The sequence below is a fragment of the Scyliorhinus canicula genome, chromosome 12, assembly GCF_902713615.1.
Source record: "Scyliorhinus canicula chromosome 12, sScyCan1.1, whole genome shotgun sequence".
NCBI classification, from domain to species: domain Eukaryota; kingdom Metazoa; phylum Chordata; class Chondrichthyes; order Carcharhiniformes; family Scyliorhinidae; genus Scyliorhinus; species Scyliorhinus canicula.
Window position 1 is genome coordinate 59,465,326 of NC_052157.1, and position 14,784 is coordinate 59,480,109.

General features: G+C 51.1%; 1 protein-coding gene across 1 annotated transcript in view; it reads left to right on the forward strand.

Annotated features, from left to right (window-relative positions):
* LOC119974577 (free fatty acid receptor 2-like) overlaps positions 1 to 10,973 on the forward strand; it is a 47,649-nt gene extending 36,676 nt beyond the window's left edge. The window contains exon 2 of the mRNA XM_038813598.1: positions 9,924 to 10,973. Coding sequence (XP_038669526.1) covers positions 9,939 to 10,919 — 981 coding nt within the window. The 5' untranslated portion in view covers positions 9,924 to 9,938 and the 3' untranslated portion in view covers positions 10,920 to 10,973. The remainder of the gene's footprint in view (positions 1 to 9,923) is intronic.
* Positions 10,974 to 14,784: the final 3,811 nt, after the last annotated feature.

Sequence of the window (14,784 nt, forward strand, 5' to 3'; positions counted from 1 at the left end):
AAAGCGGCACCAGGGACTGCCCGACCTGAGCGGAGTGCAAACCGCACTTCTATAGACCAGACAGGGCCCACCTGGTCAAGGCTTCTAGGCCCTTTGAACGCCTCACGATTGATTTCAAAGGGCCACTCCCCTCAACTAGCAAGAACGTTTACTTCTTAAACGTCGTAGACGAGTTCTCCCGTTTCCCATTCGCTATCCCGTGCCCCGACATGACCTCCCACACAGTCATTAGGGCCCTGTATAGCATCTTCACCCTGTTTGGTTTCCCCAGCTACGTATACAGCGACCGGGGTTCGTCCTTCATGAGCGACGAGCTGCGCCAGTACCTGCTCAACAAGGGCATTGCCTCGAGCAGGACTACCAGTTACAACCCCAGGGGGAACGGGCAGGTGGAGAGGGAGAACGCGACGGTCTGGAAGACCGTCCTACTGACCCTCCGGTCCAGAAAGCTCCAAGTCTCCCAGTGGCAGGAAGTCCCCCCCAGACGCACTCCACGCTATTAGGTCCCTTTTGTGTACGGCGACCAACCAGACCCCTCACGAGAGGCTCTTCACTTTTTCCAGGGGCACTACCACAGGGGTCTCACTTCAGGCATGGCTGAGGACGCCGGGCCCCGTACTTCTGAGGAAACACGTCAGGGTGCACAAAACCGACCCCCTTGTTGAAAAGGTGCGCCTGCTCCACTCCAACCCCCAGTACGCATTCGTCATGTTCCCTGACGGCCGTCAGGACACAGTATCCCTCCGGGATCTGGCACACGCCGGATCCAGCGCCCCCTCTACCCCCACAGAAGGACCTCTCACCCTACATCCCATGCTGCCACCCCCTTGCGCTCCCGAGCACACGAGCTCGCTCCACCAGTTCTGCGCCCCCGCACTGGCCAGCCCCCAGCGCCCCCAGTCCCCGGTCGAACCAGGAGAGTACGAAGCTCGGATACAACCCTCCCTGGAGTCCGCCATCGTACCCCAGCACACTACACCCATCCAGCCACCGCAAGAGGCTGCAACCCCGGTGTTCCGCAGATCTCAGCGGATAATTCGACCACCGGACAGACTGACTTTATAGACTAGACCACCACCCCCGCCGGACTTGATTTTTTTGCAGGGGGTGAATGTGGTGAATGTAATATAGATGTATATATGTTAATTCACACTGTCTTTGTACGTGCAGTAGCGCTATCCTACCACTAGGGGGAGTAGCACTCAGGAACTTGTACTGGGCTCCACCCTTGGCTCCGCCCATGACTCCTCCCCCTAGTGCAGCTGTATAAATACCCTTGTCCAGAGCCAGCCTGAGTTCACTACGAGTTCATCAACAGGTAACAGGCTGGCTCTGAAGTAAGTCGATTAAAGCCTAGATTCATATCGAAAACACGTGTCTGGTGAATTGATGGTTCCATCATGCACCCCTAGGAATTTGAAGCTGCTAACCATCTCCACCTCGGCCCCGTTGATGCTGACAGGGGTGTGTACAGTACTTTGCTTCCTGAAGTCAATGATCAGCTCTTTAGTTTTGCTGGCATTGATGGAGAAATTGTTGTCGCTGCCTCACTCCACTAGGTTCTCGATCTCCCTCCTGTATTCTGACTCGTCATTATTCGAGATCCGGCCCACTATGGTCGTATCGTCAGCAAACCTGTAGATGGAGTTCGAACCAAATTTTGCCACACAGTCGTGTGTACAGGGAGTAGAGAAGGGGGCTAAGTACGCAGCCTTGCGGGGCCCCGGTACTGAGGACTATTGTGGAGGAGTATAGGGGATGGGATAGAGATGGAATTGTTTTATGTTCCCTGTTTATGTTGCTGTTATCTTTATTATTATTATAAAAACTACAAATACCCTAATAAAATGTTTGTTTTTTTTAAACACTGGGGTACAGTACTGGTGGGGATGGATCTGTCATTGTATAACACTGAACTACAATACTTTTGGGGGTGGGTTTGTCACTGTACAACACTGGGGTCCAGTTATGGTGCGGACGTGTCTGTGAATGAATAACACTGGGGTACAGTACTAGTTGGGAAGTGTGTGTCACTGTATAACACTGGGGCACAGTACTGATGGGGCAGTCTGCCACTGTATAACACTGGGATGCAATACTGGTGGGGACGGGTCAATCACTGTATTACACTGGGGTACAGTCCTGGTGGGGACAGGTCTATCATTGAGTAACACCGGTGCACAGGTCTGTTGGGGATAGGTCTGTCACTGCAAAGCACTGGAGGACGGTACTGGTGGGGACGAGTTTGCCATTGTATCACACTGGATTTCAGTACCACTGGGGACTTGTCCGTCACTGTATAACACTAGGGCATGGTACTGGTGGGTACGGTATGATACTGGTGGGTACAAGTCTGTCACTATATAACACTGGGGTACAGTACCGATGGGGACGGGTGTGCCAGTGTATAACACTGGGGTACAGTACTGGTGGGGACAGGTCTGACACAGTTTAATACCTGGGCCGGGATTCTCCCCTACCCAGCGGGGCGGGAGGTCCCGGCGTGTTGGAGAGGCGTGAACCACTCCGGCGTTGGGCCGCCCCAAAGGTGCGGATGTCTCCGCACTTTTAGGGGCCAAGCCATTGCATTGAGGGGCTAGGCCCGCGCCGGAGTGGTTCCCGCTCCACCGGCTGGCGTGAACGGCATTTGGCGCCACGCCAGCCGGGGCCAAAAGGACTTTGCCGGCCAGCGTAAGTTTGCGCATGCGCCGGGGTGTCAGCGGCTGCTGACGTCATCCCGGCGCATGCGCGGGGGAGGGGGTCTCTTCCGCTTCCGCCATGGTGAAGACCATGGCGAAGGTGGAAGAAAAAGAGTGCCCCCACGGCACAGGCCCTCCCGCCGATCCGTGGGCCCTGATCGCGGGCCAGGCCACCGTGCGGGCACCCCCCGGGGTCAGATCGTCCCGCACCCCCCAGGACCCCGGCGTCCACCCGCACTGCCAATCCCGCCGGTCAGGTAGGTGTTTTGATTCCCGCCGGCGGGAGAGGCTTAACGCTGCGGGGGGCCCGCCGACCGCCACGGCGCAATTCCCGCCCCCCCGGTGAATCTCTGGTGGCGGAGAATTCAGGGCACGGCGGGAGCGGGATTGGCGCCGGCCCCGGGCAATTCTCCGACCCGGCGGGGAGTTGGAGAATCCTGTCCCGGGTTACAGTACTGGTGGGGAAATATCTGTCACTGTTTAACACCGGACTACAGTATTGGTGGATACAGATCTGTCAGTGTTTAACACCGGACTACAGTATTGGTGGATACAGATCTGTCACTGTATAACACTGGGGTTGAGTTTAGAAGGATGAGATGGGATCTTATTGAAACTTACAAAATACTGCGAGGTCTGGATAGAGTACACGTGGAGGGGATGTTTCCACTTGGAGGAAAAACTAGAACCAGAGGACACCATCTCAGACTAAAGGGACGATCCTTTAAAACAGAGATGAGGAGGAATTTCATCAGCCAGAGGGTGGTGAATCTGTGGAACTCTTTGCCACAAAATGCTGTGGAGGCCAATTCACTGAGTGTCTTTAAGACACAGATAGATAGGTTCTTAGTTAATAAGGGGATTAGGGGTTATGGGGTGAAGGCCGGAGAGATGAGAAAATATCAGCCTTGATTGAATGGCGGAGCAGACTCGATGGGCCAAGTGGCCTAATTCTGTTCCAATGTCTTATGGTCTTATGGGTACAGTATTGGTGGGGACGTGTCTGTCACTGTGTAATACTGGGGCACAGTACTGGTGGGGACAGGTCTGTCTCTGTGTATCATTGGGGTGCAGTACTGGTGGGGACAGGTCTGTCACTGTACAACACTTGGAAAGAGTACTGGTGGACGCAGGTCTGTCACTTTATAACACTGGAGTACAGTACTGATAGGGACGAGTCTGTCACTATATAACACTGGAGTACATTACTGATGGGGACGGGTCTGTCACTATATAACACTGGAGTACAGCACTGATAGGGACGAGTCTTTCACTATATAACACTGGAGAACAGTACTGATGGGGACGGGTCTGTCACTATAAAACACTGGAGTACAGAACTGATGGGGACGGGTCTGTCACTGTATAACACTGGAGTACAGTACTGATAAGGATGAGTCTGTCACTATATAACACTGGAGAACAGTACTGATGGGGACGGGTCTGTCACTATATAACACTAGAGTACAGTAGGGACGGGTCTGTCACTATATAACACTGGAGTACAGTAGGGACGAGTCTGTCACTAGATAACACTGGAGAACAGTACTGATGGGTACGGGTCTGTCACTATATAACACTAGAGTACAGTAGGGACGGGTCTGTCACTATATAACACTGGAGTACAGTACTGATGGGGACGGGTCTGTCACTGTATAACACTGGGGTACAGTACTGATGGGGACGAGTCTGTCACTGTATAACACTGGAGTACAGTACTGATGGGGACGGGTCCGTCACTATATAACACTGGGGTACAGTACTGATGGGGACGGGTCTGTCACTGTATAACACTGGAGTACAGTACTGATGGGGACGGGCCTGTCACTATATAACACTGGAGTACAGTACTGATGGGGACGGGTCTGTCACTATATAACACTGGAGTACAGTACTGATGGAGACGGGTCTGTTACTATATAACACTGGAGTACAGTACTGATGGGGACGGGCCTGTCACGATATAACGCTGGAGTACAGTACTGATGGGGACGGGTCTGTCACTATATAACACTGGAGTACAGTACTGTAGGGACGAGTCTGTCACTATATAACACTGGAGTACAGTACTGATTGGGACGAGTCTGTCACTATATAACACTGGAGTACAGTACTGATGGGGACGAGTCTGTCACTATATAACACGAGTACAGTACAGATGGGGACGGGTCTGTTACTATATAACACTGGAGTACAGTACTGATGGGGACGGGTCTGTCACAATATAACACTGGAGTACAGTACTGATGGGGAAGGGTCTGTTACTATATAACACTGGAGTACAGTACTGATGGGGACGGGTCTGTCACAATATAACACTGGAGTACATTACTGATGGGGACGGGTCTGTCACTATATAACACGAGTACAGTACTGATGGGGAAGGGTCTGTTACTATATAACACTGGAGTACAGTACTGATGGGGACGGGTCTGTCACAATATAACACTGGAGTACATTACTGATGGGGACGGGTCTGTCACTATATAACACTGGGGTACAGTACTGATGGGGACGAGTCTGTCACTATATAACACTGGAGTATAGTACTGATGGGGACGAGTCTGTCACTATATAACACTGGAGTACAGTACTGATGGGGACAGGTCTGTCACTATATAACACTGGAGTACAGTACTGATGGGGACGAGTCTGTCACTATATAACACTGGAGTACAGTACTGATGGGGACGGGTCTGTCACTATATAACACTGGAGTATAGTACTGATGGGGATGGGTTTGTCACTGTACAACACTGGAGTACAGTACTGATGGGGATGGGTCTGTCACTATAACACTGGAGTACAGTACTGATGGGGACGGGTCTTTCACTATATAACACTGGGGTACAGTACTGATGGGGACGGGTCAGTCACTATATAACACTGGAGTACAGTACTGATGGGGACGGGTCTGTCACTGTATAACACTGGGGTACATTACTGATGGGGACGGGTATGTCACGATATAACACTGGAGTACAGTACAGGTGAGGACGGGTCTGTCACTGTATAACACTGGAGTACATTACTGATGGGGACGAGTCTGTCACTATATAACACTGGAGTACATTACTGATGGGGACGGGTATGTCACTATATAACACTGGAGTACAGTACTGATGTGGTCGGGTCTGTGACTATATAACACTGGAGTACAGTGCTGATGGGGACGAGACTGTCACTGTATAACACTGGGGTACAGTACTGATGGGGACGAGTCTGTCACTATATAACACTGGAGTACAGTACTGATGGGGACGAGTCTAAAACTATATAACACTGGAGTACAGTACTGATGGGGACGAGTCTGTCACTATATAACACTGGAGTACAGTACTGATGGGGACGGATCTAAAACTATAAAACACTGGAGTACAGTACTGTTGGGGACGGGTCTGTCACTATATAACACTGGAGTACAGTACTGATGGGGACGGGTCTGTCACTATATAACACTGGAGTACAGTACTGACTATATAAAACTGGAGTATAGTACTGATGGGGAGGGGTCTGTCACTATATAACACTGGAGTACAGTAGGAACGAGTCTGTCACTATATAACAGTGGGGTACTGTACTGATGAGGACGGGTCTGTCACTATATAACACGAGTACAGTACTGATGGGGACGGGTGTGTCACTATATAACACTGGAGTACAGTACTGATGGGGACGGGTCTGTTACTATATAACACTGGAGTACAGTACTGATGGGGACGGGTCTGTCACTGTATAACACTGGAGAACAGTACTGATGGGAATGTGTCTGTCACTATAACACTGGAGTAAAGTAGGGACGAGTCTGTCACTATATAACAAAGGAGTACAGCGCTGGTGGGGACGGGTCTGTTACTATATAACACTGAAGTACAGTACTGATGCGGACGGGTCTGTCACTATAACACTAGAGTACAGTAGGGACGCGTCTGTCACTATATAACACTGGAGTACAGTACTGATGGGGACGGGTATGTCACTATATAACACTGGAGTACAGTACTGATGGGGACGGGTCTGTCACTGTATAACTCTGGAGTACAGTACTGATGGGGACGGGTCAGTCACTATATAACACTGGAGTACATTAATGATGGGGACGGGTCTGTCACTGTATAACACTGGGGTACAGTACTGATGGGGACGGGTCTGTCACTATATAACACTGGAGTGTAGTACTGATGGGTACTGGTCTGTCACTAGATAACACTGGAGTACATTACTCATGGGGGCGGTTCTGTCACTATATAACACTGGAGTACAGTACAGGTGAGGACAGGTCTGTCACTGTATAACACTAGAGTACAGTACTGATGGGGACGAGTCTGTCACTATATAACACTGGAGTACAATACTGATGGGGACGGGTCTGTGACTATATAACACTGGAGTACAGTACTGATGGGGACGAGTCTGTCACTGTATAACACTGGAGTACATTACTGATGGGGACGGGTCTGTTACTATATAAGACTGGAGTACAGTACTGATTGGGACGAGTCTGTCACTATATAACACTGCAGTACATTACTGATGGGGACGGGTCTGTCACTATATAACACTGGAGTACAGTACTGATGGGGACGAGTCTGTCACTATATAACACTGGTGTACAGTACTGATGGGGACGGGTCTGTCAGTATATAACACGAGTACAGTAGGGGCGTGTCTGTCGCTATATAACACTGGAGTATAGTACTGATGGGGACGGATCAGTCACTATATAACACTGGACTACAGTACTGATGGGGACGAGTTTGTCACTATATAACACTGGAGTATAGTACTGATGGAGACGGGTCTGTCACTATATAACACTGGAGTACAGTACTGATGGGGACGAGTCTGTCACTATATAACACTGGAGTACAGTACTGGTGGGGACAGGTCTGTCTCTGTGTATCATTGGGGTGCAGTACTGGTGGGGACAGGTCTGTCACTGTACAACACTTGGAAAGAGTACTGGTGGACGCAGGTCTGTCACTGTATAACACTGGAGTACAGTACTGATGGGGACGGGTCTGTCAGCATATAACACTGGAGTACAGTACTGATGGGGACGGGTCTGTAACTGTATAACACTGGGGTACAGTACTGATGGGGATTGGTCTGTCACTGTATAACACTGGGGTACAGTACTGATGGGGACGAGTCTGTCACTATATAATACTGGAGTACAGTACTGATGGGGACGGGTCTGTCACTATATAACACTGGAGTACAGTACTGATGGGGACGGGTCTGTCACTATATAACACTGGGGTACAGTACTGATGGGGACGAGTCTGTCACTATATAACACTGGAGTACAGTACTGATGGGGACGGGTCTGTCACTGTATAACACTGGAGTACAGTACTGATGGGGATTGGTCTGTCACTATATAACACTGGAGTACATTACTGATGGGGACGGGTCTGTCACTGTATAAGACTGGAGTACAGTACTGATTGGGACGAGTCTGTCACTATATAACACTGGAGTACATTACTGATGGGGACGGGTCTGTCACTATATAACACTGGAGTACAGTACTGATGGGGACGAGTCTGTCACTATATAACACTGGTGTACAGTACTGATGGAGACGGGTCTGTCAGTATATAACACGAGTACAGTTGGGGCGAGTCTGTCGCTATATAACACTGGAGTACAGTACTGATGGGGACGGATCGGTCACTATATAACACTGGAGTACAGTACTGGTGGGGACGGATCAGTCACTATATAACACTGGAGTACAGTACTGTTGGGGACGGGTCTGTCACTATATAACACTGGAGTACATTACTGATGGGGACGAGTTTGTCACTATATAACACTGGAGTACATTACTGATGGGGACGGGTCTGTCACTATATAACACTGGACTACAGTACTGATGGGGACGGGTATGTCACAATATAACACTGGAGTACAGTACTGATGGAGACGGGTCTGTTACTATGTAACACTGGAGTACAGTACTGATGGGGACGAGTCTGTCACTGTATAACACTGGAGTACAGTACTGGTGGGGACGAATCAGTCGCTATATAACACTGGAGTACAGCACTGGTGGGGACGGGTCTGTCACTGTATAACACTGGAGTACAGTACTGATGGGGACGGTTCTCTCACTATATAACACTGGAGTACAGCACTGATGGGGACGGGTCTGTTACTATATAACACTGGAGTACAGTACTGATAGGGACGGGTCTGTCACTATATAACACTGGAGTACAGTACTGATGGGGACGGGTCTGTCAGCATATAACACTGGAGTACAGTACTGATGGGGACGGGTCTGTAACTGTATAACACTGGGGTACAGTACTGATGGGGATTGGTCTGTCACTGTATAACACTGGAGTACAGTACTGATGGGGACGGGTCTGTCACTATATAACACTGGAGTACAGTACTGATGGGGACGGGTCTGTCACTATGTAACACTGGAGTACAGTACTGATGGGGACGGCTCTGTCACCGCATAACACTGGGGTACAGTACTGATGGGTACGGGTCTGTTACTATGTAACACTGGAGTACAGTACTGATGGGGACGGGTCTGTTACTATGTAACACTGGAGTATAGTACTGATGGGGATTGGTCTGTCACTATATAACACTGGAGTACAGTACTGATGGGGACAGGCCTGTCACTGTATAACACTGGGGTACAGTACTGATAGGGACGGGTCTGTCACTATATAACACTGGGGTACAGTACTGATGGGGACGGGTCTGTCACTATCTAACACTGGAGTACAGTACTGATGGGGACGGGTCTGTCACTGTATAACACTGGAGTACAGTACTGATGGGGACGGGTCTGTCACTATATAACACTGGAGTACAGTACTGATGGGGACAGGCCTGTCACTGTATAACACTGGGGTACAGTACTGATGGGGACGGGTCTGTCACTATCTAACACTGGAGTACAGTACTGATGGGGACGGGTCTGTCACTATATAACACTGGGGTACAGTACTGATGGGGACGGGTCTGTCAGTATATAACACTGGAGTACAGTACTGATGGGGACGGGTCTGTTACTATGTAACACTGGAGTACAGTACTGATGGGGATGGGTCTGTCACTGTATAACACTGGAGTACAGTACTGATGGGGACGGTTCTCTCACTGGGCAACATTAACATCGTGGAGTCTGTGTGAAATCTGAGGTGTCAAATTGCCACCCTCACTCACTGACGATCTCTCTCTTTTTATTTGCAGCTGACATGTCCGAGCATGGCCGAGCTCTCCTTCTCTGAGAAGCTCCACGTTACCATTTACGTCATTGCCCTCCTCACCGGCCTCCCCTTCAACATTTTGGCCCTGTACGCCTTTCTGTGCAAGGCCAGGCAGAAGGCCGGGCCTAACATTATCTTCCTCATCAACTTGACCATCTCCGACTTGGCTTTCCTCCTCTTCCTGCCGTTTAAGATCATTGAGTCGTTCAAGGACAGCCGCTGGATCTTGCCCAACTTCCTGTGTCCCCTCAGCGGCCTCTTTTACTTCAGCGCAGTCTACAGCAGCATCCTGTTCCTGACGGCGGTCAGTGTCGACAGGTACCTCGGTGTGGCGTTCCCCATCAAGTACAACATGTACAGGAAGCCCGTCTACGGCGTCCTGGTCAGCTTCCTGCTCTGGGTGTGTGCCTTTTCACACTGCAGCATTGTGTACATCACTGAGTTGAGTCACGTGAACAATCAGAGCTCCAACAAGGACGTCTGTTATGACAACTTCACTGAGAGCCAGTTGAAGATCCTCCTCCCGTTCCGGCTTGAGTTGGGCATTGTGCTCTTCCTCCTGCCCTTCCTCATCACCACCTTCTGCTATGCCAGCTTCGTGCGCATTGTCCTGTCGTCGTCGCACATCAGCCCGGAGAAGAAGCAGCGTGCCATCGGCCTGGTCCTCACCACCCTTTTCGTCTTCCTGCTCTGCTTTGCTCCATACAACATCTCGCACTTTGTGGGCTTCATCCAGCACAGGAGCCCTTCCTGGCGGACCAACGCCCTGCTGCTCAGCACCTTCAACACCAGCCTGGACCCCATCATCTTTTACTTCTCCTCCACTGCTGTCAAGAGGACCTGCAAGGGCTGCCTGTCTGGCCTGACGCAGGAACTCGGCTCCATCAGACCCGTCCATCTCTTCGTCACCTACCTCCGCAAGCGGGATGAGGCTCTGAGGGAACAGTCCTTCAACCACACCCAAAGCTCCAAACTGTAGCCGGGGGGCCTCTCATTCCACTCCCACTCACTCCACCCTCGCCCGAACAGGTGACTAGGGGCTTTTCACAGAAGCCTACTTGTGACAATAAGCGATTTTCATTTCATTTTCATTCATTTCATTTCATCTCGCCGGGGAATCAAAGCCCAGGAACTCCCTCCCTGAAATCTCAACACCTCTCTCTCTCTCTGCTCTTCTCTGTCTCTTCACCCCTCTTTCTCTCTTCTCTCTCCGCCCCCATCTCTCTCTCTGCCCCTCTCTCTGATCTCTCTTGCTCTCTGCTCCTCTCTTTCTCCGGCTCTCTCTCTGTCCCCTCTTTTTCTCTGCTACTCTATCTCCACCCCTCTCCCTCTCTCTGCCCCACCATCTCTCTCTCTCTGCACCCTCTCTTTCTCTCTGCCTCTCTCTCTCTGCCCCTTACTTTCTGCCTCTTTCTCTCTGCCCCTTACTTTCTGCCTCTTTCTCTCCCCACTTTCACACTCTCTCTGCCTCTCTCTCTCTCAGCCAGATTCAAGGGTGCTGATTGGGCCAACCCCTGTTCCTGTATAATACGTTTGAGGATGACTGAATGGGCTTTTCCTGTTCCAAACAGGCTTGACGGGGCTGAATGTGCCTCCTCCTGTTCCTAGCTAATAGGTTCCAGGGAGCTAAATGGGCCTCCTCCTGTTCCTGTGTAACAAATTCGAGGTGGGCTGAATGGGCCTCCTCCTGTTCCCGTAGAACATGTTTGAAAAGGGGCTGAATGGGCCTCCTCCTGTTCTTATGTAACAGGCTCGAGGGGTGAGTGGGCCTCCTCCTGTACTTGTGTAACAGGCTCGAGGGGCTGAATGGGCCTCCTCCTGTTCCTGTGTAACAGGCTCGTGGGGCTGAATGAATGCTAACCACTGCGCCACTGTGCTGCCCAACAGAGGTATTCACAAGTCTCTTCTCAATGGTGGGAACATGAGAAAAGATTCAGACTTCTCCGCTGGGAACTGAGGACATTAAAGGAGGTAAAACCTTCCAGGGGTCAAAAGGGAAAAACGAGTAATTCCTGCACTGGAGGAGGCCATTCAGCCCATCCAGTCTATCCTGTCTCAGTGTAGATCAATCCAGTCAGTCCATTCCCCCAGCTCTATCCCGTATCTCTGCAAGCTTATTTCCCTCAAATCTCCGTCCAATTTCCTTTTGATATCGTTCATCGTCTCCACTTCCACCCCCCTCGTGGGCAGTGTGTTCCAGGTCATTACCTCACGATGTGTAAAAAGGTTCATCCGCACATATCCCCCCCACCCAAAACCTTAAATCTGTGCCCTTCTCCCCCCCCCCCCCCCCCCCCCCACCCCCTTCCCAGTCCTGGTACCATCAGCAAATGGCAACAGCCTTCCTTTGTCTATCTAAACCTGTCACCATCTTGTCCACCTCGTTCAAATCTCCCCTCAATTTCCTTTGCTTCAAGGAGACCAACCCTAGCTCCTCCAACCCCAACCTCGGAGCTAAAATCCCTGGAACCATTCTGGTAAATCTCCCTCTGGAGGACCCTCGCATATGGCGACCAGAACCAGCCGCAATCCTCTAATCGGTGCCCGACCCCGACAGGCCTCACTGCTTCGGAGTTCATTCCCTCTTGAGGACGCTCGCATCTTTCCTCGACAAGTACGCATAGCCACATCGGCCTTTGAGACTGGAGCCGCGGAGAGGTCCGGCCTGTGTAAGGTGGGGCGGGGGGCAGATGGCCTTTCGCTGAAGGAACACCAGCAAACCAGCCAGGTTTTTTTTCTATTCCCCCCCCCTGCCTGCCCCCCCCCCCCCCCCCCCCCCCCGTTAAAACCCCTGCGAGGCTTTGACTTCCGGATTTGCAAAAGGGAGCCACGTTGAGGAAAGCCCCTTCGGGGTTTTAATCCGGGGCACATCTGAGAAAGGGGTCCACGCCCCTCCAGCGACGCCCCTGGACTACTGAAAAATTAAAAACAGAATCTCCAGCAACTTGCAAAAAGAGAAACAGGGAGAACAATCGCTGGTGGTGTTGACGGACTCGGACGGTTTTGATTACGTCTTTGTTATTTATTGCTCATGGGGATCTTGTGGGGGGCAGGGGGCTGCTGTTGGTTGGACAGTTTTGGGTGATCCAATCGGGCGACGAGGAGACTGCTGACTTTTTGACCTCGCCATTCACCTGAGGAAGGAGCTGCGCTCCGAAAGCTCGTGTTTGAAACAAACCTGTTGGACTTTAACCTGGTGTTGTAAGACTTCTTACTGTGCCCACCCCAGTCCAACGCCGGCATCTCCACATCATGACTTTTTGATTGGCCGTGGAAGGGGCGCCGCGAAGGTGGACGTGCCAGGTGTCCAATGGCAGCGAGCATGTTGAGCTGTGGGGGAGGGAGGAGGGGCACAATCGAAGGTGAGGGTGCCGCGTGATTACATCTACCGTACACCTGGTGGCTGCGACAGGACTCACCGTCATTCTCCTGACCACGGCAACGTGGGGATGTACCCACTCCGGTTTTCCAGAATCCATTCCGACTTGTGACAGATGCAATATTAATTTAGTAAAGAGTTTGATCAATAACTTAGCTCATGATAGTCTTGTTTTTAATGTATTTTATTCTAAACGTGTAAAAATAGTAACAACACACTCCACAACCTCACAATCCAAAGTTTGTACCATTTGTCCCCGTTTTACTCCCTTACCTCCCCATTCGCCTGCGACAAATAGTTCCTTGAACATTGTTATGAACAACCCCACCGTGTCCCGAAGCCCTCCTCCGACTCCCCCAAGTCATACAGGTTTCCCCAATCAGGCCGCCACCCCCGGCGGTGTTGTCTGACCTCCAATTCAGTAAGATCCTTCGCCGGGTAATTAGAGAGGGGAAGATCACAACATCGACTCCTTCCCCTCCACCACCTCCGGCATTTCCGATACCCCAAAGACCGCCACCATTGGGACCCCCACAATTTTAGACAATGTCCCAGTAACTCTTCATCTTCTCACAACCCCAGAACGCGTGAGCATGATTCACCGGCCCTCACCCGCACTTCTCGCACTCATCGGCCATTCCTTGAAAGAACCCACTCACCCTCGCCTGAGGCACGTGCACCCTGTGCACTGTCTTGAACTAAAGCTCATCGTCGTGCAATAGGAGGCTGAATTCACCCTTCTCATCACCTCACTCCACAGACCCCAGTGTAGCCCCCACCCCCTCCTCCCAAATCCTCCTCACCACTTGCTTTTAATCCTCAGCACTTGCGCCCCCTTCTGTTCTCCAACCATCCATATCTGTCCCGAGTCCTACCCTTTCCTGTCTCGTCCAGGAGCAGCCCTTGGTCCAAAAGAGTATATCCTAGCAACCTGGGAAACGCCCTCCACTACTTTCTTACATAATCTCACACGTGTATATATCTAAATTCACTCCCTCTCGGCAACTCAAACCTCTCCTGCAATTCATCCAGCCCCGCAAACTTCCCTTCCAGGTACAAGTCCCTCACCCTCACCAGCCCCGCCTCCCTCCACTTCCCATATAATCCCATCCATCTCTCCTGGCCTAAACCTGCGGTTCCCGCACAGTGGCGTCAACACCGACATCCCCTCCTACTTAAAGTGCCTCATAGCATCGTTACATAGAACATACAAAGCAGAAGGAGGCCCATCGAGTCTGCACTGACCCACTTAAGCCCTCACTTCCACCCTATCCCCGTAACCCAATAACGCCTCCTAGTTAGAGGAAATGGGTGATATTCTTAATGAGTACTTTTCATCGGTATTCACCAAGGAGAGGGACATGACGGATGTTGAGGTCAGGGATGGATGTTTAAATACTCTAGGTCAAGTCGGCATAAGGAAGGGGGAAGTTTTGGCATTAAGGTGGACAAGTCTCCAGGTCCG